Consider the following 24,987-nt stretch of genomic DNA (forward strand, 5'->3'; position numbering starts at 1 on the left):
CTCTGACCCCAAAGCGCACACTGTTTTGTAATCTACCCTACACACACAGCCTAGAGGGCCCAATTCTGCTGCTCTGCAAGCATCTCCCAGCCCAGGGCAACAGCATTTACTTGATCTTAACCAAAACATAGGTTCCGAATTGCCAAAAATTCATCACTGGCTGATGGGTGATCAAATGAAACTTCACCATCTTGTCAAAAGCTAGTGGAGAAGCAGGAGGGACCCACCTGCAACACTGTTCTACACTTACTATCCCAGAACCCCTTAAAGCACAGGCATTTGACTTGAGTCCCACTTTTTTTTTTTTTAAAAAAAAAAAAACCAAAACTTCCTTTAGTCCCCAGATGTCAAAGCCTCAACATCACTTTTTCTGAAACACCGTAAAGAACAAGCAGTGATTACTGTGCAAACTGACAGAATTTTAAAGAGGAAAATAAATAGGATGCTAACAAAGTTTCCAAACAACAACCCTGCCGAAGGTCTCAATAGAAAACATTTGTTATGAAGTAATAAGAATTTGCATAATTTTGGGGAATACTTTGTTTTCAAAGTAATTCTCTCTTTCACCTGCTTAGGACTTGACCATGTATGGCTTCAGTTAAGTTTTGTTGATGGCGGCTCATGTTTAACCAACTGTTTTTAATTTACAAATTAAACTTGTCAGAAGTAGAAATCCTTCCCTTGGAACCCTTCCAATATGTCAAGAATTAATTCTAATGAAAACGGCATTGCCTAAATGCAGGATGGCCAGTTACTTACTTTATTTACACAAAGTCCTTCTCAGTTTCTTTGATAAAAGCAGCTAAATCTTTTTCCTCTTTCATGTTTTGTCAGCACTTGATTCCTTTTGTCCCCTGGCTATTTGCCTAGCTGTGGACAATAAGGCAGGAAGAATAGAAGCAGATTGTTGGAATGGCCCTCAATAAACCTAATTATGACATGTTGACTGCACTCACCATGACATATTCAGGAGATCCAGGCTTATTCAATTACCCTTGCCAGGTTTCTCTTTCAGACCTAAAGTTATCCTTTGACTGTTTGTATTTCTGAACAGTATTCATGTTCATTGTGAAAGAAAATCCCCTGGACTTTGAGGGGTTTCTAAGTTGGTGCTGTTATTGTAGCTAATTTTTATTAACTGAATGATAACATGATAAAGAAATAGACTTTTGTTATGTAATAAGAACAAATCAGTGTGTGCTTAAAGTTACACCTTCCTTTCCGTCCCACCCGCCCCCCGCCGGAGACTGACAGCACCCATCACTGGAGTTAATAAACAGAGCCATTTTCTCGACGTGTGCTTAAACTTCGGTGACACCGTGCGTAACCTCACGGCAGAGCCCGTGGTGGAGCAGGATCCACACCGTCACACCGCTCTGCCCCCAAAGCCTCCTCCTCCCCAACACCCAACGCCGCCAGCCCCGCAGCTTCCCACCCACACCTCTCCTGCCTGCAACCATTTCTTCCTCCGTTTGAAACAGCGCAGGGAGAATTTGCAATTAAAAATCGGGTTATAGGTTGGGTGGGAGCTGTTCAGTCGGCGGAAGGACTGTGCCAACTGCTCCTGCAAAGAAGCTGCATGCCAAGCGGACAAAAGCAGGGAAAAACGAAGGGATGCCTAACGGAGAGGGAAAGAAGCAGCCCCCGATCAAACTCAGTTCATACGTCAAGCAGCTCCAGAAGAATTAATATGCATGCCTTCATCCCAAACCATTGCTTGGTTGCAATCAGCTGCTTTGTGCCGTGCTGTCTGCTAGCTCCGAACAGCTCCTAGGACTCCAAGTTAACAGAGAGGCTGCGGAGCAGACTGGGAAAGCCCTAAAGATGTAGATTGAAAAGGCAAGTGATCCAATGCGAAGTGACAGAGTACATTTATCCACTACTAACGCTTCACAGGTGGAGAAAATACACTGCTGCAGCAAAAAATGAGCACTTTTATTGTTTGCTGTAGCAAGCTTTACGTCCAGGGCCTGACCCAGCGGGGGACGCCAGCCAGCGCCGCAGCCCTGTGAGCAGCCGCGGAGCTTTCGGGCGCTGCATGCACAAGGCACACAGACAGCAGCAACAGGAATTGCTTCTGCACTTCATTCTAGGAGAAGCAGCCAACTTCCCGGCTGGACTGACTGGTCTGCAAGCCAGTCTGAAAGAAGAAAATGAAAATACCGTTTTTGACATTTTCTTCACAGTCAGTCCTCTGCAGGACGTTTTTTAGAGTGAGAAATTCAGGTGCCCAGAGAAGTCAGGTATCTCGACATTTGTTTTCCTTCTGGTTCAGAACAGGGATCTGAATATGCCTCAGAAACAGAAAACCTCTAGGGGAAAATTCTTTCTGAATACTTTCACTTTGTCTCAAAAGCAGCAGCAAAAGAGGAAAAGAAATCATGCTTTAATCTTTGCTTGCTAGGTGCAAGAGTCAAAAAATTACAAAGATAACGAATAAAAATATTCAGCTCCATAAAAAAAGTTGAAATAAGTGATTTTATGTAGACTGAACTCTTCCTTTCATTTTCTCCTGAACAAAACGTTGCCATAATTACTGTGATCTGACAGTTTCATTCTCAATGAATCTGCATCTTCCAAACAGAAAACTGAGCTGAGATTTCCTGATCAGCACAATCTCCAAATAGTATTTAGGAAGACAATAGCACAAAATATTTCAAAGGCTATTAACAGTGTTTGCATGGAGTGGAGCCAGAAAAGTGTCTTAGAGGATATAGCCTAGTTTACTAAATTATCCATCATGCAGAGCATATGCATAGGGTTGGGTTTTGTTTGAAACTTGGTTCTTTTTCCTCTGTAATTTGGAGACCTTAATGGGTGTTGACAGCAAGTCCTCTGAGCAGCAAAAGGAACTTTTCTTAAAATATACATGAAGTCCTCCATTTGCATCCTTTTGCTAACTAATAGAAGCAGCTACAGCTTTGCTGAAGAGGTTATGAACACGCCCCTCAGAACAAGGACACGGTTTTTCCTCTGGCTGCACCAGCACGGTGCCTGGTCAGACTCAGCTCTGCCCTAGCTCCAGCCTCCGTGTGTCTGTACTTCTGTACACGTGTGTATGACATGTGTGACACCCAGGGAGCAGAAGGTACCGAGCATCACTTACCAGCACATTCAAGGGACTGACAAACAGATGAACACATTCATCAGGCTAGAGTGTGCTTTGCTGCCTTACAACAAAAATGTATTAAGTGTCCAGAAATCTCTCAGAGTTAGCCTGAAACACATGTATTCTAAATTCCATACCTTTACTCTATTTCATTATATATATTGTTTTAAAGATCTTCCATAAACATCAACCAATATTCACAGAGGGAAAAAAAAATGTAGAAAAAAAAATATCTAAAGCTTAAGACAGACTCCTATTCCTGGCAGCAGAGCCAGAAAGAGCCCTCAGTTATTCAGACTGGACAGAACTGTCTGCATGGCCAGATTGGGATCTCAGCTACACCACTGGAAATCAAGGGGTTTCAGTAAAGGAACAGCTCTGATTTGACGCCAGCAGCATTAACACCTGAATCTGGTTTTAAAACATACTCCGTATTATGGCATTTGCTCCTGCCAGTTAACCTGAACATCTGTGTGGAAGCAGATATGTGCAGTGCCTCAGTCCATTATTATTTCACAAGATCAGTAAGGTTCAGTCACTATCTCAAATTATCCTGGTTTCCTCTTTGTAACCTGTCAGAACGTATGAGGGTAAATTAAAGCAGTTCTCTTATTAAAATCAAAATTGGTAATGTACAGAAACATACAGGAAAAAGGAGGTGGCAGGGGCTGAATCTAAGTACACTGACCCTGCTGCTGAGCTCCTCACACAGCTCTCTCCCCAGTTAAATCAAAACAGAGACAGATAAAGTCCTGGGTACTTGGACAACATGAATTTGTCTGACATTTTCAGGGTTTTTATTCCATTTTTATAGGTGCAAAGGTGCATCCCACAGGTGCTTGTGGCACCTACTCCACGAGCAATGAGCATCTGATGAGCAGCAGCAACATAAGAATCTGGTCCTGAACTTTTCGCTACCTCATTTTCTGGCAAGCTGCCAGTGATTTACATTCGGAAGAAAAATGTGGGTGTTTTCATCCTATTCAATTAGTATTTTCCTACCAGGGATGTCAAAGGCCATTTTATAAAAATAAGTACTTTGGATACATACATAATAGAGGCACGATCGTGTTCAGAAATGTTATATTCAAATAGCAAGAGCTGGAAAAATAACTTGGGTCCTACTTACATGGAACATTTTTGAAGTCTACAGTTCTAAGCTCTGTACAGCTGATGCAAAACCCAGCAAATAAAAGCCACTATCACCCAATCCCCACTACAAAGGCTGCCAGCCCAGAACAGAACCAGAATCCAAGATACTCCTCTTTCCTTTACTTCTGAAAAACTAAAATCCCATTGACAATGCTGTACCAAATCCAAGCCTGCTGCCCCATTTTTTAGCTCTAATCCCTATTTATTCTTTCACCCTTTTTCCAAAATGGAAGATAAAATTAACTGTAATTGATTGTTCACAGACGTGATTTTCAGAGATTTAGATGCCATTATATTATCCTTTCAATACAACAAAAAATAAAAAAGAATAGCACCATGCTTTTAACATTTATTACAAAATCACTCCCATTCAGATGGTTATTTTCCACAACTGCATCTACCTTTGTTCTGTGCTCCTTGCTGAATACAAATACCCTCGTTTGCTTTGCTGACTTAGAGCCTGACAGCAATGAAGCTGAACTTACCTAAAACCATCAATGCAGCGGTTACCCATCTTCTCTTACAGAGGTTTTTCTTGAAATTTTTAATTGAAAAGTAGCAAATTTAAGCAAATCAACAACACGCCAACTTTTCTCAGCTACCTTCTGCCGACAGCTTCAAAGCAGCCCACAAATCCGTCCACAAGAAGCACATTGCACACACAGCAAACATCGCTGCAGCTGCAAGCCGCTCGCTTTCAACCTAAACCTGAGAAAACCCAGTTTCCTTCAAATATCCTGAGTGATACCGAGGATGCCCAAGCATGTTTGACAGGCTTGAGCTAAGTGAAAGCACGCAAAAGGTATCTCCCACATCATCTAGAAGTTTTGTTTTCCATTTCTGAAGCCCTCAGCACAAACATCATACGAAACGCTTTGTGAAGCACAGCGCTGGCAGCTCGTTCCTAACGCCCGGCTCCTCTCCCGTGCTGAGCACAGAGCTGAGCACAGGAGGACTCCGTGGAAGGGCAGGGAGGCTGCACCTGGCTCAGCAGGACTGTCAGGACAGGAGCTCAGAGCCTGTGCACCTACCACCACCAAAGCACCAATGCATGCTAGCAGACATGCTTAACAAGGACAGCACACTGCAACCTCCTCTGATGCTAAAATAAAATATTACTCGCTCTGTGAGGGGCCCTCCCGTCCTTTGGATTTGCTCCATCGTGGTACACGCCACACGCAGGGGCGGGACAGTATTTGCCAAGTATTAGAGCTAAGATGCTGCAATGTTATTTTTCTTTTTTCACCAGAAGGTGACTGTCCCTCCCCACTCCCCAGAAGGTGGGCAGGCTCCCGCGCACCAGCAGCAGTCAGCCCGTAGTGTCCAGCTGGCTGTTAAGTGCTTGCTGGGACAGCTCCTCTGCTTCAGTCCTGCAAAATCACAGTGTCTGCCTCCTGGTAGGCATCCTCTTGTTTCTCTTCTGTGCCCGTGCCTCCAACAAACAAGGACGTGCCAGGCACTGCTGCTGAAGTGGCAGTATGTTTGTTTCGCATGCCTCCAAACCACACCCCTGCAGGTAACGCTAAATTGCTGCCAAGACCTATTTGTAACCTGGGTAAGTGACCCTAGACTGCTGCACTTAACATCATGGAAATAAATTCTCAGGTAAAAAAAAAAGCTTTCAAAATTCTCCAAACCAAATGATGGTGTAAGGTCATGCTGAAGACTTTTCTCTGGATGTTTAAATTTAGAGTTTCTTCTTCCCATCACACAAGCAACCCCGCTAGAAACCCTGAGGCTTTGCAACACACAGCCACAAAGTTCAGTGGCTATTTTAATGTACAGCAGTCAGAATCTCGGACTAATTACATTAAAATGCATTGGGGCAATTCTCCCAGCTGAACGGCACTTTACAGCATATGAAATGAGCATTTTATGGAGCAGAGATTTGGATCACCTTCCACGGGAGCACATCTAGCAAACAGCTTCCCCACACACCCAGCCCCGTGTCTTCCCAGCAAGGCAGAGGTGGAATTTCTGAGTCTCTTCATGAATAAGCAATGAAAGCCTTGAGACAGGACAGTGTAGCAGCTTCCAAAAAGGTGCATCGACTCTGCTGGGGACAGAGATGGTTCAGCCTGGGCGCATCAGTTTGCGCATTATCCACTGCCTCCTCTGCAGGGAGAGCTGGCTCCTGGCATGAACAGCTCTCCCCATCTTACCTCAAGAAAGACCTGTCAGGAAAGAAAGAGCCTAGAGAGTTTTTCCTTTGGCCTTTGAAGTTCTTCCTTGGCTGACTGATGCTCGCCCATACATAACTGGAAGAAAAGACTGCCATTGTGCTGCTCTTTACACCAAGTGCATTATTCTCCAGACAAAAGCTTGCGAGTCTAACTTTTAAACACACCTCTCTTTAGGCTATACTGTTTCTAAACCATAAAATCTTTTTGTTCATTAAAAAATAGACAGCCTTTTCCCCCCTCAGGCAATCTACTCTGCTAGTTAGCTTTTTGCACTACTCTTTGCAAACGGATACCGCAGACGCACAGCAGCTCGCAGCAGAACAGCCAGTTCCCATCCTCAGAAATACTGCATTTTTCCCCAGTATAGTCTCCAGTCACTTACCCAGCCCAGCTTTAAACATGAAATACAACCACTGTAGGAGCTCGCTGGCTTTGGACGAGACCTGGCAAGCAATCAGTCTCACCGAAAACATCTCCAGCATCTGGCAGCTCACTGCTGTTCGCAGGGTCTGTGCACTGGGTCAGGGCTGGGGGTTAAGCGAGGAACATGCTCAGCACCTGCCTGCTTTGCCTGGCTCTAATCAGTATTCCCCTCCCATGCCCAGGAATGCCAGAATTCCCCAGTTTCCTCAAAAAAATAACACACACACCCTCAAGGAAGACAGAGGGGGAAAAAAATAAAGAAAACTCAAATAGTTTAACAAAATTTGGATCTTACCCTAAGGATAATGCATGTCTTGCTATTGACTTCAGTATCTCTTTGGATGTTTATGTGAAATCTCATATTGACACTATTAAATAGAAGAATTCTATGGTGTTAGAAAACAAACCCCACAACTTTATTGTTAAAAAAAATAAATAAAAATTGACTGCAGCAATGCCACTTTGCTTGAAACTCTAGCAACTAGTAACAACTGTTTTTGTATTAGTAGTTCCCAAAGTCAGGTCTCGCCTTAGTGTGAAAGTTGTACTGCAGTTGCACATCTGAAAACTTTTCTTTTTTAAGACCTGTTGACAAGTTCAAGCCAGTCTATCAACTGGAACCAGCTCCTCAGTTTTTGGCTCTGAGCTCCCTATCTTAGTCACTAGGCTATTGCTCTCTGTCAGGAAGAATTGTTATAAAAAATAGTACAGATTTCATTAAAAAAAAAAAAAAAAAAAAAAAAGAGAAAGAGAGATGAAAAATCAAATGAAAATAGTCCATCTTTAACCAGTCTGTGTAACACAAAAAGCCACTACTGAGAAGTATATTTCTTCTCCAGGAAGATTTTGAAAGTTTATAGTTTTAAACCATAAACAATAAACTACAAACAATAAATACAAACAATATACATGTTTTAAACATACTTTTGTTGATTTTGTCTCCTTTTCTGCACAATCTATATTTCTATATTAAAAAAGGCATTAGTAAAACATCCATTTAAAAAAAATAAAATGTTTTAAGCAGCCATCTAGCAGTTACATGCTTCTAGCGACTGCAATAGCAACACCCAGTTCTAGCAAAGAAAACAGCCCGAGATTGCTGTGCCAGTCATAACCACATAAATTTAAAGCATTGAATATTTGCTCGGACCAAAGGCTATTTGCATATATTATTCAATAGATTTTCCACACCACATTAAAAAAATTTGCAGGCTATTCATACACAGCCCAGCAAAAAGTACGTACCACCAGTGGGTGTACGGGTAAACCCGGCGTGGCTCAGGGCAGACTGAGGCAGCACCTCTCAATTCGTTAACCTAACCCCAGACCGTAGCACTTATGGACCTGCTTTTGCTGTAAATAATAGTAATGAAAACACTAAAAGTAAGGAGCTGAGTCTCGGTCCATTTCATTAACGAGCACTCACCTGCTGCTGTGACCCAGGAGCCGCGGCATGGCTCTGTCCTGGTACTGGGTGCCCCCCAGCATGGGCTGTGGGTGCTCACTGCTCCTGCTGCGGGCAGCCCAACATCCCCTAGCCCTGCCACCCCCAGCCAGCAGCTTCTCAGGACAGGTTACAATCCTTTCTAGCCACAATACATTTCTTTTAAAACATCATTTCATCTGGGCATGCAGATCTGACAGACGAACTACGGCAGCTGGTGCTATACAACATTTTTGATTTCTGCATCCCAGACATTTGGAAACACCATTCAGTGCAAAACCCACCATTGTTCCCATTTCACAGGGAGGAATGCACGAAGAGGTAAGGATGCCTGAACTGGAGCAGCTGACGCAAGCAGATATCCTACACGCCAGCCCCACCTCCACTGCACAGGCTGCCAGGATGCACAGCGATAGGAGAAAAATAAAAACAGCACAGAAAGCACAGCAATAAGAGAAAAAAAAAAAATAAGAAAAGAGCACAGAAAGCAGGAGGCAGCTGCCTCTTCCTGCACCAGGCAGAGGCACGGCCCCCTCCCAGCCGGCTGCAGGCAGAGGCAACGCAGGGCACGGCTCTCAGGAAGGCAGAGCAGATTGTACCAACTCAAACCAGTTCTCATCCAAACCAAACCCAACTCTTCTAGCTCTAATTTTCCTGTGACCACTTTTTTCTTGTTTGTTTGTATTTAGGGGTATCACTTACTTATAAACACATTAGTCACCAAGATCACTCTTTCCTACTCAAGACGGGTATAAAAAAGCTCCCTTGTCCCACCCCAAAGATGAAGAACCACACTCACCACAGCCCAGTCAAAAGACTGTTGAAGCCTATGGAAAGATGCCTTTGGCAGCCCCTTTCCCACAGCTGTGGGAACTTCAGCAGCAAACTAGCACCAGCTGTGCAAGTGGGGGGAGCCATTTAGCCCGGCATACTGGGACCTAAGGCAGCCACTCAAAGAGCTGAATGTCCCTAAGTGCAAATACCACCTTCAAAGCACCACTGTGACCGCAATGTCTCCATCTAGAGAACACAGCAGTCCTGTGAAAGCTTCAAACTTTGCGTTAAGAAAATGAGCATCGCTTATAAGCATCCCAGAAAAGGGCAGAGGAGGCAGAGCAAGGAGCAGCCTGGGCTGGCAGTCCGGGTAGCACAGCCAGCCCTGAGCTATTCCTAGCTCACCTCTCACACATTAAAGCTGAAGGCACTCAGGGAAGCACAACGGGTCTCATAACCAAAGGTCCCAGCTCTGCAGAAGGTGTCTAAGGGGCTCCCAGGGCACACCACTCCTCAACCCCCCTGTGGCTGACGCTGGAAGAGCAGCGTGGAAGGAAAGCCAAGGGCACCCAAAAGAGAGCCACCATCCGGGTCGTGCCCTCCCCGTGCCTGCCACGTAGCCTGTTCCTACAGCAGTGACTTTTCTGCATGGTAACACCTGCTACTGGGAACAGGTGAGTCGCTTCTCCGTGCTCTGATCACCTGGAGGATCTCTTTTTTTTCCCCTTACAAATCTTTTCTAGGGTATTTTTAAATTTACGTTTAACTACCATTATCTGGATTCAGATACTAGATGTATTTAGGGCTCGTTCAATACGTGCTCTGAATCTTTTTGCCTCAGATATACTCCCCCAGAGCTGACAAGTCTGTTCCTGATGTCAGATTAAGAGAAATATTTATGCCGTCAATCATCGCTGCATCTTTAGCACTGCCAGCACAGGAGAAGTACGGCAACTTTGAGTCCTGGCTTGTTTTAAGTCCTCCCTTGGCCAAGGAACTTCTAAGAGTCGGGAGAAAAATCCTCTTTGTGCCTGTCATAGCCCTGGGTTTGACAACCATTCAAATCGGAGCTCCTGATTCCTTTCCCAAAATCTCATTTGCTGCGTTGATTAGGATCAAAGGTTGAGGGGAGGAATGCAGTTTAGGAAGAAAGAGAGTGCCTCCCTCCCCTTGCGATAGCCTTCAGCCAGTGAGGAGCCAGAAATCAAGCCAAGCAAGGCGCGCTCTCCCTGCCATCCTGCCGGCGCTGATGGAGCAGATTGCTTACAGAGCTGCTCCAGCACGGGGCCAGGTTTTGGTTTTGTTTTTTTTTTTTTTTTTGTTTTCCTAAATCATGTGTTAGAAAACTTTTAAGTGCAGTTCGCTAAAACAGCTCTTTTTAATTTGCTCTGCTTGTAATGCTTTATTTTAACTAGGCCTACTAGCCGTGTCACATCTCTTATTTAGCAGCTGAGGCAGACGCTTCGTGCTGTGATGTCTTGCTAAGCCAAAGGGAGCGAGGTCCCTCAAATCCGAAACGCAGTGGGATCTTCCTATCAGGGCCAACTTCCACCCTGAGTACCCGGCACAGCCCCGCTGAGAGCAGGGGGCTGTTCAGATGGAAGTGACGGTACAGTTTGGCCCCCAGACCCTTTTTTAACATACACTGAAAAGGCAATAAGATGAACAAAATGTCTGCTAAATGCAGCCATTTTGCAACTTTTGCCAGAAGCGATGCTCCCGAGCGCCTGCGGGGCCGTGACTGCCCAGCACAGACACACAGCACACACCTCCTGCCAGTCCATCCGCGGGGCAGGAGAGGTGGACAAGTCACTCCTTCTGTGGGGTTTTCAGAAGATCACACTGAAGTACCCAGCACACAGGTCCGACGGCTCCAAATTTGTTAGAAAACAAACCGTGGATGCTAAAGCAACAGGCTTTTGTGTGGCTTTCCGCATAGTTGCCAAATATTTGAGCATTTTCCCTGATCCCATCAAACTGAAAGGGAGCAGGTCCAATCAGCTGTGCTACACCAGGGACGAACCCACAGGGCTTTTTCCCAACTGCAACATCTATTGTGCGATTTTTTTAATAGATAACTAGATCACCCCGATTCCTAACTGCTCGCTTGCTGCTAGTACTCTCCTGCTCTGCAGATGTTGGCAGAGCACAGCTGAGCCCTGTACCATGTGCGTAATTGCCACCGTAAGCACCAAGAGGCTGGAGCGTGCCGTGCCTTGCTCTGCACCGCACGTGTTACGGAAATGCTTGTAGACCTCCCGCCCTCCGAAACAGAGCGCCAAAAAGGTTCGGTGCCTACTCCCTGAAAACATCACTGCTCCTTGTGTAAATAGTCCTGGGTTGGTAACTGCTCCAAATTTGGTGAAGCTGTTTAAAGCACTTGTGCGAGGCGATCCTGCAGGATGGCAGTTACCCAAAGTGGTCTCTGCTGCTCTGGGGATGCTCATGGACCCTCTTGGTGCCACTCACACCCCAGCTGCAGAGCCATGATTTACACCTTTGATAAATGGAATTCCTGTAATTCGGGGGATTTGGGCAAAACAGACCCTTGACAGGATTACATTGTGAAAATAGGCAAATTCTGCACTTCTCTTTCTATTTCCCCATTCCTTTAGCTAAACATACACCCCCCCCCCCTCCCAGCTCCATTTGTTGTGTGTGATTTTTTTTCCCCAAACCTCTCTTTTCCAAAACCAAAGCATTTTGCTGCCCAAGGGCGCAGAGAAGCCTGACTTCCACCTGGCTCTGCCTGGGAGCTCTCTCGCCGCTCAGCCTGAGTGGAGGGGCTGGGTGAGCATCGGGGTCCCCCCTGCCCCTCTGCTCGTGCTCCAGCCCTGCAGCACTTCAGACGAAGGAATTGCTCCTTCAGGGAATGGGACATGCTCCGGCACTGCTCCCTGCCTCCTGCAAAACCTGCCCTGGCCATGTGCTCCTTGCTAAAACATGAAGCAACGCAGAGGGGCTCTAAGTCCAGGCCAGTTACACCGAGCATGCTGGTGCTACTGCCCCACGGAGCTCCATGGACTACACGTCGGAAAAGCAGAGTAATTCGGCCAGGAGACTGTCAAGGCTATTGCTTTTCTGTGTATGGAGCAGATCCTGACTGTATTGGCATGAACAGTGCTGCTCATTTAAACCAGGTGGATGAGGTTTGACGGGGGCTGAACACACTGACTGCTTGCAGAAATGCCAGCTGCAGACAGTTCGTCCCTCACACAGCTCAAACCACAGTGATCTCCGTGACGGTACATCTGATAAAGAAATTGCTACGTAGTCATTTTGGGATCAGGCATCCAACACGAGGCGTGCCATAAAGACAAAACCCTTTAAGACGGGTCCATATAAGGACTTGTGCGTGACAGAAACTTGGGACATGCTTGGCAGAAAGGTTACATCCAGGCAGATACCCATAAAAACAAAACACCAAGAGGTGGAACACACATCACTGTCCTCACTGCAGCTCTCCGCTGCGATGAACATGTTGAGCCTGTGCACTTCAAGGAAATTTGTGCCTAACCTGATTTCAAAGACTTTTAACCATTATTCTAGGGCAAGATGTCTTCTAAAGTAGCTAGGCACCTGTGAAGTATGCGCTAGTATTTTATTCAGACAAAACAAAAAACACTGTATTTAAGAAAGGGAATGAGAAACTGGTGACTTTAAAAAATAATAATAAATAAATAATTTTAAAAATCCTTGTCAGCTTTTTACTCTGCTGCTTTCACTACAGCATGAGGCTCATCCACGTAAAACAACTGTGAGACCAGGAGAGGCTCTGCAGTTTTACCAGGCTTCTTACCACCGCTGGCGAAGCTGAACGCCTCTGTTCAGAGGTGCCCGTGGAAGCAGCGGGACCTGGACCTGATGCTCACAGCCCCCCAGTGCAGCTGGAATTCCACGGCACAATTACAAGGCAACGTAACACATCCCCGCTGCGCAGCCTCTTGTGCTGAGGATGCGGAGGAGCAGAGTTTGCTGTCTCTGAAGTAAGCAGAGCTCTCCGTACGGCAACAAGGAAGCGATTATTCTCGAGCACTCTCGTTGCCTGTCAGCACAGCCTGGCCGATCTGACTTTCCCCCCCCCTTTTTTGGGGGAGGGACAGCACGACTCTCCTGCCTGATGCAAGTGGGGACTGTAAAATCAAAACTGGGGAAAATGCACAAAGAAATGCTGCCAGCTCGTTTGTATCCCCCCTGCACCGAGAGCCCAGCCCTGAGAACTGGCAGGCTTCTCCAGCTCCCTTTCTTTCAGTGGCAGCTCCGGACCATTTATCTTTCTGATTTGGTGTAGAAAAAGAAACTTTCTGTATACTACGCACACACACACAAAAAAAAAAAAAAAAAAAAAAAAAAAAAAAAAGAGACTAAATCAGTTTCATTAAAATTCCGTGAAATATACAATTTTTCTCCTGTTGTTTTAGTAAAATTTCTGCACCCTTTGTACTAAAACCAGTGATTCACACAACTACAAACCCAATAACACCAAACAAAAACCCTCCACAAAACTGCAGGAGCGTACAGTGCATACAGGCACCAGCCTGGGCAAAATAAGGAGTCCGCTCAAATTTCACATCTCATTAAAGACAATTTGGCCATTAATCCATACGGTTTTAGGAGCAAAGAAGGATTTTCCAGGACAGATAAACTGAAATGATCCTCCTTTGATCTCCGAGGTTAAGAATCAGTTACAATGGAAGATGAACAACACGGGGCAGGACTACTGGCCTTTTTATCTGCAACAATGGCATCAGCAAACAACTACTTAATCAATATTTGGCCAGGGCCACTGAAAACTTCCTTTTCAAATTTTAATTCCTAGTTGTAAAACAACTGTAGGGCAACCAGCAAGATAAGACATTAAACTGACTGCTTAATTGCCTTTTACTGTCCTGCTAGTTATATATGCACATCCTTAATCGCCCTTGAATCTTTATTTACCGGGATGAATAAATGACCTGTCGACAATCACATCAAACTCCACTAACCACGTAATCTCAGCGCGCGACACACTAACTCTAATGTGCCCACAGTGAGTTTTAATTTCATTACGTTTCACTTTTTTTCTAGGGAGAGTGATTTAAAGTGAATTAGTTTAACAGCATGGGGCAGGAGTACTCCAGGGCAAGTGAAGTAAAACGAGGCACCCGCACTACGCCGAGCAAGGCTTGTGGTGAGCTGTGTTACTGTACATCATTTTTATTAGCCAGCAAGCTCAGCGTTTGGGGAACACTTGGAAGTATCCCACATTTTTATTTATATATTTTGTTCTCTCTGCAGCCACATATGTTTGTTACATAGGATTTAAAGTGACATTTACATGGAGAAATCCGCATCGACTGGGTTGCTCTGATTTATTGCTTTGCGTTTCACTCAATTTCTTCTTAAATTAACCAGAGAGCACTTTGTAGTTCTGCTTCATTTCCCAATGCTGTTTTATTACACAGCCCTGGGGACTCGTGATAATTCATCACTATCAACTTTATTGGCTCCCCTCATCCAAACCCCGTTCCAGCCCTTATCAATAAGTAAACCCAATACAAAACTAAACCTTCCCCGAGTGTTAGATAAAAGCGGCGTCTTGGACAGATACAACAGAAAATTACCAGTTGAAATTGGACCCCGAAAATAATCTCTTCTGCGGATTTCATCAGCGTCAACTTTTACTTTCAGCATTAATTTCTAATTAATTTTTTATCTAATTAAAATCGCTGCCTGGCTGCCTGCTGATACCATCGCTACCTTTGTGCGAGCACGGCTACAGAAATCCTCAGCTCGACGAGAGTTTTGCCGGTTTCGGTGGGGACTGCAGCCACGCTCGCAGTCAGCCAGCAGTTTCTCGTAAGAGAAGAGGACGAATTTAGGCCCCGCTGCTGCCTGCCCCAGCCACGTGAGCAGCTTTACACACATGAATGGGCCCTTTCAATGGCACTCCTCGCTGTCCCTCGCATCTGATGCTTTCCAACCAACTTTTTTTCTTTTTTTTTTTTTTTTTTTTTAAGAGTTGGTTGGAAACAGAAGTGCTGGGGCCACCTCCTGTCATCAGAGTGGTTCCAAAGAGCATTTGTCAGTATGGTGATAGGTACTTATATATAAATTAATTAATTAATTAATATACATATATATATAGGGGTCTGATATGCAAGCCTATAAACCCAACTCACATCCCAATCCTGAGTACTTCCCTGGGAGCTGCAGTTGCTCAGCACATTAGAAATCTGCTTACAAGACAAGGCTGAGCTTTACCATGCTAAATTCCTACTGTTGTCAAGGATTTGGCAATCGCAGCAGAATCCAGAAAGCCAAGGATACAAATCATGGTTTGGGAGCAAATCCATTCATTTCCTGCCCCAGTCTTTCCAGAACGACACTGTCTAGGTTTAATCAATTATCAGTTAAGATTTTCAGAACAACCCAATCGGATGCAAACTTGGGTACAAACTCCAACCAGTGTGTGTGAAACTATCCTGGTATTTGCTAAAATAATATTTGTCTTTGTTCAGGGTACAAAAGTTTAGAAAAAAGGGACAGGATGTCCCCGGTGGTACTGCTTGAACAGCTAAGGAAAGTGCTCCCGAGATGGCAAACCATGCAAAACCAGCGGAGAAATCGGGATGTCAGGAGGGGCTGCGGGATGCGGGGAGCCTGCACCTTCCCATAGCCCCTGCTCACCCCGCTGGTAGCACCTGGTCCGAAACACCACAGCCCCTGGCCAGGCAGGAGCAGCAAACCCAGAGCCACAGTCCAGCGACGAGCCCTGTGGTGATTTACTTTGTGCAGCACCCGGCTTTTCTGCCTGCCTCGAGCCAAACCCTGGAGTCATTGGGGAGTTTTTTGTAATTACGCACGATTTCCCCGCCAGCTCTGAGACCCCGAGAGGCAGAATTCTGCTCAAATCGGACGAGCAGGTTTCCTCAACCTGCTGGTGACCAAACATTTAACGTAAAACACTGAATGCCAGGCTCAGGAAGGTGCCTGCCTGCAGTCGCCATCCCCATGAGGCGACCCTTCAGCAGGGGATGTAGCGGGGGCAACACGCGGTGCTCCTCAGACCTAAAACCCACCGGTACTTGACACGGTGAGGACACCCTGGGAGGGGATGCTGGAGCAACACCGCAGTGAGCCCAGCATCAAAACCCCAACCAAAGCAGCAGGCAGCCCCCGCCCTGCCCCACGCCTCGCCGTACAGAGGGGAGCGGGATGGCTCCAACCGATATCTGGCGCCTGCGTGTCAACCCCCTCCCTTCACAAGCTGCCTTTATTAGTTTAGCAACCTAAAAATAACCGGCTGCATGGTACTGACCAAACCTAAACAAAACATCTGCAGGCCCGGCTAGCCCCCGCTACCCTCCGGACCATGTGCCACCACTTCAAAGGCCGCGCATCAAGTCAGTAATTGTAACATTGCATCTAAATATTTAAGCTAGGGGCTGGTAGTCGCGTGCCCCATTTACAGCCAGCATCTGTCCTCTAATTCCATTACAGTACAAAGCAAAAATGTTTCCCAAAACTCGCAAACAGGAAAAGCATCGCTCTGCTCGAGAGGCAGCGGCAGCTTGAACTTTGGAGCTGCTGAGCGGGGCTTTTGTGCTGAGGTCCTTCTCTTCTCCCCCCCTCCGAGCTCCCCGCATACACGCACAGAAATAGGGGTGGTGCCGAAATTGTATTAATGTGAGCCTCGGGCACACAGAAAAAAAAAAAAAAAGAGAGAGAGAGAGAAAAGAGGAAGGGGAGGGCGAGGGGGGAAGGGTTTGGTCCGAGATGAAAGTCAGAAGGAAATAAAGGAGGCAATTTAGTCGGCTGTAGCCTGAATTGCTCTCAGTGCAGCCCAGGGTAGAGGCTGGGGATGAGTAGGGCCCTTTCTGGATGGGCGCGCATGACTGGGGGAGGATCAGCCGGGACAGGGCCCGGGGGCCAATTCCGCCGGGCCGGGAACAGAGCCCCCTTTGAGGCCGGGGGACCCCAGTGCCAGCCCCGTCCCGTCCAGCGCCGCCCGCTCGCAGCGGCCCCGAGCAGCTCCCGGCCCCGTCCTGCCAGCGCTGGAGGCCGCCGGTTTGTGCCAGAACATGGCAGCAGGAGGCACGGGCAGCTCCCCGTCTGAAAATACAGCCTGATAGCGCAGGAGCTTCTCTTTTGTGATCGTTATTCACGGCTTAAGTGGTTCAGAAAAATATATCAGGCACGCAGAAACGCAGATGTGCTGTTATAGGGAGATAACCTCACCGATCCGCACTACGACAGCCAGGCTTGGCTTTAAACACACACCCGAAACCAGGGGAGAGGACGAGACGGGCAGAAATGCAGAAACGCAGCAGTGCAGCGTCTGCCAAGGCGTGTGAGAACAAAAAGTTTAGGTGCGTGTAAATAGGGGCTGAAACAGCAGGGCAGATGGAAGTTCACCTACGCTCACGTCTGTGAAGATCAGGGGGAGAAAGCCCAAGCCAGGTGACGGACTGCTTCTGTCGCACATTTACAATGTATATATATCACATTGCTCTCCTCCCTGACCCCGCTCTGCTGCAGGAGCTCCCCAGCTCCCACACGGTTACAGCTCGCCCAACGAGCAGGGGACACCAGCCACCCCCAGCCACCCCGCGGCTGTCCCCTTCTCTCCGGTGACCAGGGCCCCCCAGCCCTGCCACCAACAGCCACAGAAAAGTCTCGGACACTCCAAAACCCCGCGCTTTGCTTTTCTCGCTCAGACGGGTGCAGTGCTCCTGCCACAGGCGCTCAGCACTGAGCTGCCCTGCAGGGTTGTACCACGCGCTTCAGCAGTGACCCCAGGGACCCAGGGGTGCCAGCCTGCCTCTCGCGTGCCTGCTGGGGCTCCAGGCCCTGCACACAGGCAGCCAGGACCCTGCAGCACCCACATCCACGGCAGCACCACCAGAGATTTCAATAAGAGGGTCGGGCCGTCTGTGCAAACGGCAGGGCCCAACCTGAGGATTTCATAGACAAGAGTGAAATCCTAGCTCCTCCGCTGGTCACAAGAGTTGAAGCAGAACTTTTGTCTTTTTTTTTTTTTTTTTTTGGCCAGATACAGCCAGAGAGGTGGACTCATTTTATGTTTTTTTCTTGCAATGAGCTTTCCAGCATGGTGTCCCCACAGCACCACGCTATGCGTACGGTAACAAATCCGTCCTGCAGCAGCTCTCTCACTGCAGCACCCCAACCACCCCAGTAACAAGCTTAAGGAACAGGCTGACACCCAGGCAGGGGAGCAGGAGTCAGCAGGAGCCTCACTCCCATTGCCAAAACCTCCCCAAAACTCAGGGAACAGACCAGATTTGAAGCCACTGTTTGCACAGAACTGCCTGGCCCCCTTCACCCAACAGAAACCTGGATGCACAGAATGGGACAGGGCTGTGCTGGCCTATCTACTCCGGGGCAATTTGGCCTCTGACTGAATGCAGAAGAAGCAAAATATGCTCATTATGGCAGCAGAAGGCAAAGGAGAGGTACATGGAGGGCTGAGGGCAGCCTCGGCACGGCAGTGCCCACGCTCCCAAAGCCAGCTGGTGGCAGGTCAGGATCCCTGCCTTACAGAGCAGAGTCAGAGACTGCGAAGATTTTTCTGAAGTAGAGGGGTGGGTAATATTGATGATAATATTTTGTCTCTTGCTGTCTCTCCTAATTACTCTGCTCCATAAAGCTGGGGTGTTATCAAGGTTCCCTACCTCCTGGTTTTAATCTCTGCAGAGCAATTCAGGAAGGCAGCACAGCCAGCTACCTCACAGCTGCGGGCACCACGTTCAGCCCGTGTTCCCTGGGTGCACATCCCTTGGAACAATTCCCCGTTGCAGGAGGTGCTGGGGGAAGCTGTGACACACCATATAGGGGCAGACAAACCGTGCCTCCTGGCCTTAAAGCCTGTGCCTCCGTCAGCATCTCGTGTGTGTGTGTTACACACACCCCCAGACACAGAAGGCAAAGTTTCCCCGAGAGCTTCAACGACTGCCTCGGAAAGTAACTCTAGGAAATGCTTTTGGGTCCGTTCCTACGCTACAAGGGGACACCCTTCTTTTAAAGAAAGGGTTTCAGTTGTCCTCTCGAGTGGCGCTCGGCATCTCCAGATGTCTAAAAACGCTACAAACATTTTGTAGGTAAAACCAGTTACTTTTTCCACGGTGGAGAGTCCATAAAACTGCGTGGAGCATCAGCTATTAGGGGCTCATTGAATAATTCATCCCTCATTGCAAGCCCATAATGTCTTTTCTCAGCCTTTTGTGGGGCTGTTTTCTCTTCTTTTCTCCTTGAATTATAAAAAGGTTGCCTTCTTTTGTTCACATCAAGCTGCTGCTAGCTGAAGCTTTGTCTGCGCAAAGCCAAAGTGTGAGTTTCAATGGACTCCCCCCTCTTTGTTTTCCAAGTTCATCTCCAAGTGTAGATTGTGTATAGAAGGCCTTCTTTGTAAAAGCTGGAAAAGTTGTACAAATGTTTGACCAGCTCATTTGCTACTTTTGTCTCGCCTTCTCCAGCGCCTGTGCCTGTGCCGGGCAGCCCCAGCCCTGCCGCCCGGCCCGGCCCCAGCGCCGCGCTCCGCCGGGGTGGGCACCGCCGCCGCGGGCAGCCCCCTGCCCGCCCCCGGCCCCCCCCAGCCCCCTCCCCGAGCCGTCCGCAGCCTTCCCAGCGCAGCCGGGCCGGGGGGCGAGGCTCCGGGCCCTGCCCGCGGCTGCAGCCCCCGAGCAGCTGCAGCCTGGCGCTGGGCTGGGGCTGGCAGCGCGACCACCGCCGCCCCCCGCCGGGCCGGCTCCAGGCTCCCCCCCCCGCTGCCGCCGGTCCCTTCGGGGGCTCTGCCCCCACCGACGGACCGGGGCCGGCTCGGTACGGCTCGGGTGCCCCGTCGGGGCCCGCTCCTCGCCCCGCACGCCCCCCCGGGTGTACCTCTCTCGCTGAGGATGCCGTCGATGCTGTGCTTCGCCTTCTTGTCGCCTTCCTCCGCCTCCTTCCTCTCCAGCTCGGCCTCCTCCTCCTCGCCTTTCCCGAACTTGCTCCGCAGGATGCGGCTGATGGAGCTCACTTCGGGGGGAGCGGAGAGCTGGCACCGGGCTGCCCCCAGCCCCCCCGCGGCTGTTCCCACCGGGCACCGCTGCCGGGCCGCCCCCACCAGTGGGTTTGTCCCCGGGGCGCGGACAACCAAAAAACCCCTCCAGCACCCGGCTCCCTCCTTCCAGCCCCGGTTCGGCGAGCCCCCAGCCGGCCCCAGCCCGGGGGAGCATAGAGGGGGCCCCGGTCGCTTTTTTAATTACCCCCTCCCCATTATCCTGGGGTCCCCCCGCCGCCGTGTGCCCTCCCCGCACCGCCCCGGGGCTGCCGTACCCGAGGGCACGGTGTTGCGGTCGCACACGCCGTCCTTCAGCAGCTTGTCGCGGATCTCCCAGCTGAACATGCCGGCGTTTTCCCGCTTGTATTCCTCGATTTTCTTCTCCACGTCCGGCGTCGTCACCTGCTTCAGTAAAGACAAGGCGAGCGGGCAGGGGTTGTGCGGCCGGGGGCGGCGGGGGACCCCCGAGGGTCCCGCTCCCTTTACCGGGCACGGCCCCGAGCGAGCCCCGCTTGTGGGGCGGGCGGCTGGAAAAAGGGGGGAGCATTACGGGTAACAGCGGGCCCGTTTAGGGCAGCCCCCCAAGAACCCAAAACTCGCCCCGAAAACCACCGGGGTGAGACGCGGTGGAGGGCGGCAGGGGAGGCGGCCGCGCTGCACGGGCTCCTCGGCCAGACCCATCCCGGGGAGCCGAACGGGCAGCAGCGGAGAAAAAGTCGCACAATAAATAAATAAAGAGGTCTGAGCACCGGGACCGACACGGAGAGCTTTCTCCGATCGCCTCGGGATTTTTAAAACGAAACCGAGCTCAAACGAACCCGAGATGTCCCGGCTGGGAACAGCCTCTCAGCCGGATAACGCGCTTGGAAAAAATCACCGCCGATTGAACGCCAGAACAGAAAGTTCGGGGTTTGCTACTTTGGAAGCAACAAAGGGGGAAAAAATCTACGGGGCAACTTTCAACCAAAAAAAAAAATAAAAATAAAAATAAAAATAAAAATAAAGAAAAAATGAAAAGGGAAAAAAAAAAAAGAAAGAAAATAAAAGAAAGAAATAAAAAAGAAAGCTTTGTTTTGGAGGAAACGAAAAGACAAAACGACGGAAGAGGCAGACCCTGAGACAAGTTTCCCTGTTTGTGCTACCGTGAGCGCGAACTTTTAGCCGTGTCACTATAAATACCCGCAGCTTGGGAGCAAACAGAAAAATAAAGGGGGCAGGAGAAGGCACCGCAGCCGGACAGATAACCGGACAGATAACCGGACAGCCAGCCGGACAGACAGGGCACCGCTGCGATTTGCAGCGCCCCGAGCCGTGCCCGACCCCACCGAGCCCCGGCGGCCCCCCGAGGCTCCCCGGCCACCGCACGACTCCAGGGCGAGCACAGCGCTCACTGAACTCCCCCCTTCGCCCTCGTTTCGTTTCCCTTTTTTTTTTTTTTTAAGTATAAATATCTTTAAGCATTTTCTTAAATAAAACAACGGCCAAAGCCCAGCAACAATCCCCGTAAAGGCCGGGACGCAGCAACAGGCAGGGCCGGGCGCACCCCGCTCCCCCCGGCCCCGCTCCCGGCGCATCCCGGCTCGGTCCCATCCCGCTCGGGCCGTGCCAGGGGGCAGCGGGGCCGAACCGGGCCGTGCCCAGGTTTTGCCCGGCTCCGGAGGGGCTCACCTTGGGCTTGCTGCCGCCGATGGCCCCCGGCCGGATGGAGCCCGTCTCCTGGTACCTGCAGAGAATTTTGGAGACGCAGCCGTGGGACACTCGCAGCTGGCGAGAGATGACACAGGGCCTTATGCCATGGTGGGCCATCTCCACTATCTTGTGTCGGATATGGTTGGGTAAAGGCCTGCCATTGATAAACACTCCTCCGAGCTGATTGACTCTGCCCTGGCCTAGAGGAGTAGAGACTAGAAAAGGAGGGGAGGGGAGGCAGGGGGGGGAAACGGCGTTAACGTCTCCTTCGGATCCCGCTGGCTCTCTTTTTGCCGTCGCTTTCTGGAAGGCAACTCGCCGCCCCCCCCCCCCCCCCGCCGAGCCGCCCCGCAGCGCACCCGGAGCCCCGCCGAGCCGGGCCGGGCCGGGAGGCTTCACCTGAGCCCCGGTGCTGCCCGCAGGCCGTGCTCCGGCCCGCCGGGAGGGCCACCAGCCCCCGGGGGGACACCCAAAAGCTGCGGGGACCCCGCCGAGCGGGGCCGGGGGCTGCCGGCCGCAGGACGGGGCGCGCACCGCTGCAGTGCCGGAGCCCCTTTCGGCTCCGCCAGCCGATTTGCGTTTTCCAACTTTTCCCCCCGCTCCCTCTCGCCCCATCGCCGCTTCCCGCAAGGGCGGCGGGGCTCCGGGACCCCCCCGCGCCCCCCTCCCCGGTTCCCCCCCTGCCGCCGGCCGTCGGGGCAGCCCCGTCCCGTCCCGTGGCGGTGCCGGTGCCGGTGCCGTCCTTACCTTCCAGCGGGAAGCCGCTGCGGGGGTAGTTCTGCCCGGCCCCGGGCCGCATCATCCTGGGGACGGCTCCGGCCAGAGTTGTCATCGCGGCGGGCGGCCGGGGTTATATCCAGCGGGCGGCCGGGCCGGGCCGGGGGAGAGCCGCGCTGTCGGGGGGTCCCCGCCGGCAGGGGGTGGGCGCTGCCGCCGGGGGGCGGGGAGGGGAGGGGGCAGCTCCCCGCTGCCCCTCGGGCACTGCCCCGCACCGGGAGCGCTGCGGGGGCCGGGCGGGGGCGGCGTCGCTGTGCCCGGTGCGGCGGGGAGCGGCAGAGCGGGGCCGGGAGCATTTATCGGCTCCGGCCCCGGCGCGGCTCCGCGGCGGCACCGCGGCGATTGGCCGCCTCCGCCCGGCCCGGCCGCGCCGCCCCAGCTGATTGGGCGACGGCCGCGGCTCTCCCGCATCGCCGGCAGCGTGACCGGCACGGCACGGCCCGGCCCGGCACGGCTCCGGCACGGCTCGGCTCGGTGCAGCCCGCTACAGCCCGCTACAGCCCGCTACAGCCCGCTACAGCCCGCTACAGCCCGGTACAGCCCGGTACAGCCCGCTACAGCCCGGTACAGCCCGGTACAACCCGCTGCGGCACCGCACGGCTCGGCACGGTGTGGCACGGCACGGCTCGGCCCGGCTCGGCCCCGCACTGGGCTCCCGTTAGCCAGCACCGCGGAGCCGCTCCGTGCCCCGACAGCAGCCCCGGGGCCCGCTGGGCTCCGGGCGGGGGGCGCAAGGCCCCGCCGCCCCCCCTCCTCCCTCCCTCCCGTTTATTCGTTTCGCCCCGCAGCCCCTCGCCGTGCCGAGGAAGCCTCCCGGGACCGAGCGGTGCCACCGGGCCCGCAGCGGGAGCTGCCGTCGGGGCCGGGCGCCGCCAAAGGCCGGCGGCAGGAGCCGGGCCGGGGCCGCGGGGTGCGCGGTAGCGGCGTGTGCGGGGGGCTGCGGGCGCCGTGCGGTACGGCCTTACTAACGAGCGTTTGTTCCCAGGAATTTATTGTAGTATTCAAACTAAACTGCTGGAAAAATAAAAGAGGTAAAGTCTGCCTCGGAGCTGAAGTGACCACAGCAGGATATGACGCCAGGAGTGTTGTAAAGACTGTCTGTCCTTAAAGAAGGTACTATTGTGCGCGGCCTTTTATTTATAACTTGGTAAGTGCCAGCAAACTCGCCTCCTTTACACTCTGAAGTGCCAGCCCGGCTTTCCACAGCGCTCTTTATTTGCAATAGTCTATTCAGCAACTGTCACTCCCGAGCTTCAAGTTATTCAGGACCTTAATCAATCAAAAGGATGAGAATCGCTCAGGTTCCCCCTTTGAAACGGAGCGAACAATGTCGGCCGGGCCGCGGCTCCGCTTCCCCTCCGCCGGCCGCGGGGCGCGGGTCGGGGCCGGGGGCGGGCGCCAGCGACCCCCCCCCGGAGGGGAGGGCGGCGGGGCGGGGGAAAACGGGGAGCTGCCGGCCGGCCCCGCACCGCCCCGCAGCGCCCCGCAGCCCCCCGGCCTTTCCAAGCGCTTTGGGATGCGGAGGCGCAGCCCCTCTGCAGCGCGCAGCCCGGCGGAGCCCGCAGGGGACAGGGCTCGGGGACAGGGTGGTGCGGGAGCTGCGGGGACAGGGAAGCTCGTGTGGGGTCGGCACGGCGTCGCCGGCACCGAAACGTGGCCAAGGGGCGGCTGCGAGGCCCCAGCCCCGGCCCCGGCCCCGCTCCCGGCCCGCAGCAGCTGCGCGGGTTTCCAGGGGGATCCGCTCTGCCGCCCTCTGTCCTGCGTGTTCTCGGCGGAGGAGTATGGAAGAAGCAACTTAAATAAAAAAATAAAAAAATAAAAAAATAAAAAAATAAAAAAATAAAAAATGAAAAGCGAAGAAGAAAGAAAAAGAAAAAGAAAACGAAAAAGAAAACGAAAAAGAAAAAGAAAAAGAAAAAAAAAAGAAAAAGGAAAAGGAAAAGGAAATGAAAGAGAAAAAGAAGGAAAAGGAAAGAAAAAAGAAAAAGAAAAAATAAAGAGAAGAAAGAAGGAGAAAGAGAAAAAGAAAAGAGATAGGAGGAAGAGGAAAAAAGGAGAATGAAGGAAAAGAAAAGAAAAGAAAAGAAAAGAAAAGAAAAGAAAAGAAAAGAAAAGAAAAGAAAAGAAAAGAAAAGAAAAGAAAAGAAAAGAAAAGAAAAGAAAAGAAAAGATAAAAACTCTTTCAGACACTTGGTGCCCGAGAAGCGCAGGCAGGCGCGGGGAGCGCCGGGGCCCAGCAGCGTGGCGCAGCCCGGCGGGGAGCACGGCCCGTGGCGATGCCCACCCGCGGGGAGCGGCCGCGAGTGGGGGCGGCTCGGAGCCCCCGCAGGACGAGGAGGAGGAGCGGGGTCCCTCAGCCCCGGGGCTGCGAAGTCGCCGTGAGTCGCCTTTCGCT

At 51.1% G+C, this 24,987-nt stretch overlaps 1 protein-coding gene across 5 annotated transcripts in view; it reads right to left on the minus strand.

Moving 5' to 3' along the window:
- Nucleotides 1–22,872, minus strand: part of PAX3 (paired box 3) — a 79,341-nt gene extending 56,469 nt beyond the window's left edge. For 2 of the 5 annotated variants that reach the window (XM_038183383.2, XM_038183382.2), the window contains exons 1-4: nucleotides 22,563–22,858; nucleotides 21,795–22,030; nucleotides 20,402–20,528; nucleotides 19,967–20,101 (exon numbers count right to left, since the gene is read on the minus strand). In XM_038183383.2, coding sequence (XP_038039311.1) covers nucleotides 19,967–20,101; nucleotides 20,402–20,528; nucleotides 21,795–22,030; nucleotides 22,563–22,647 — 583 coding nt within the window. In that variant the 5' untranslated portion in view covers nucleotides 22,648–22,858. 5 annotated transcript variants of the gene reach the window in all.
- Nucleotides 22,873–24,987: the final 2,115 nt, after the last annotated feature.

This window comes from Anas platyrhynchos, chromosome 9, assembly GCF_047663525.1.
Source record: "Anas platyrhynchos isolate ZD024472 breed Pekin duck chromosome 9, IASCAAS_PekinDuck_T2T, whole genome shotgun sequence".
Lineage (NCBI taxonomy): Eukaryota > Metazoa > Chordata > Aves > Anseriformes > Anatidae > Anas > Anas platyrhynchos.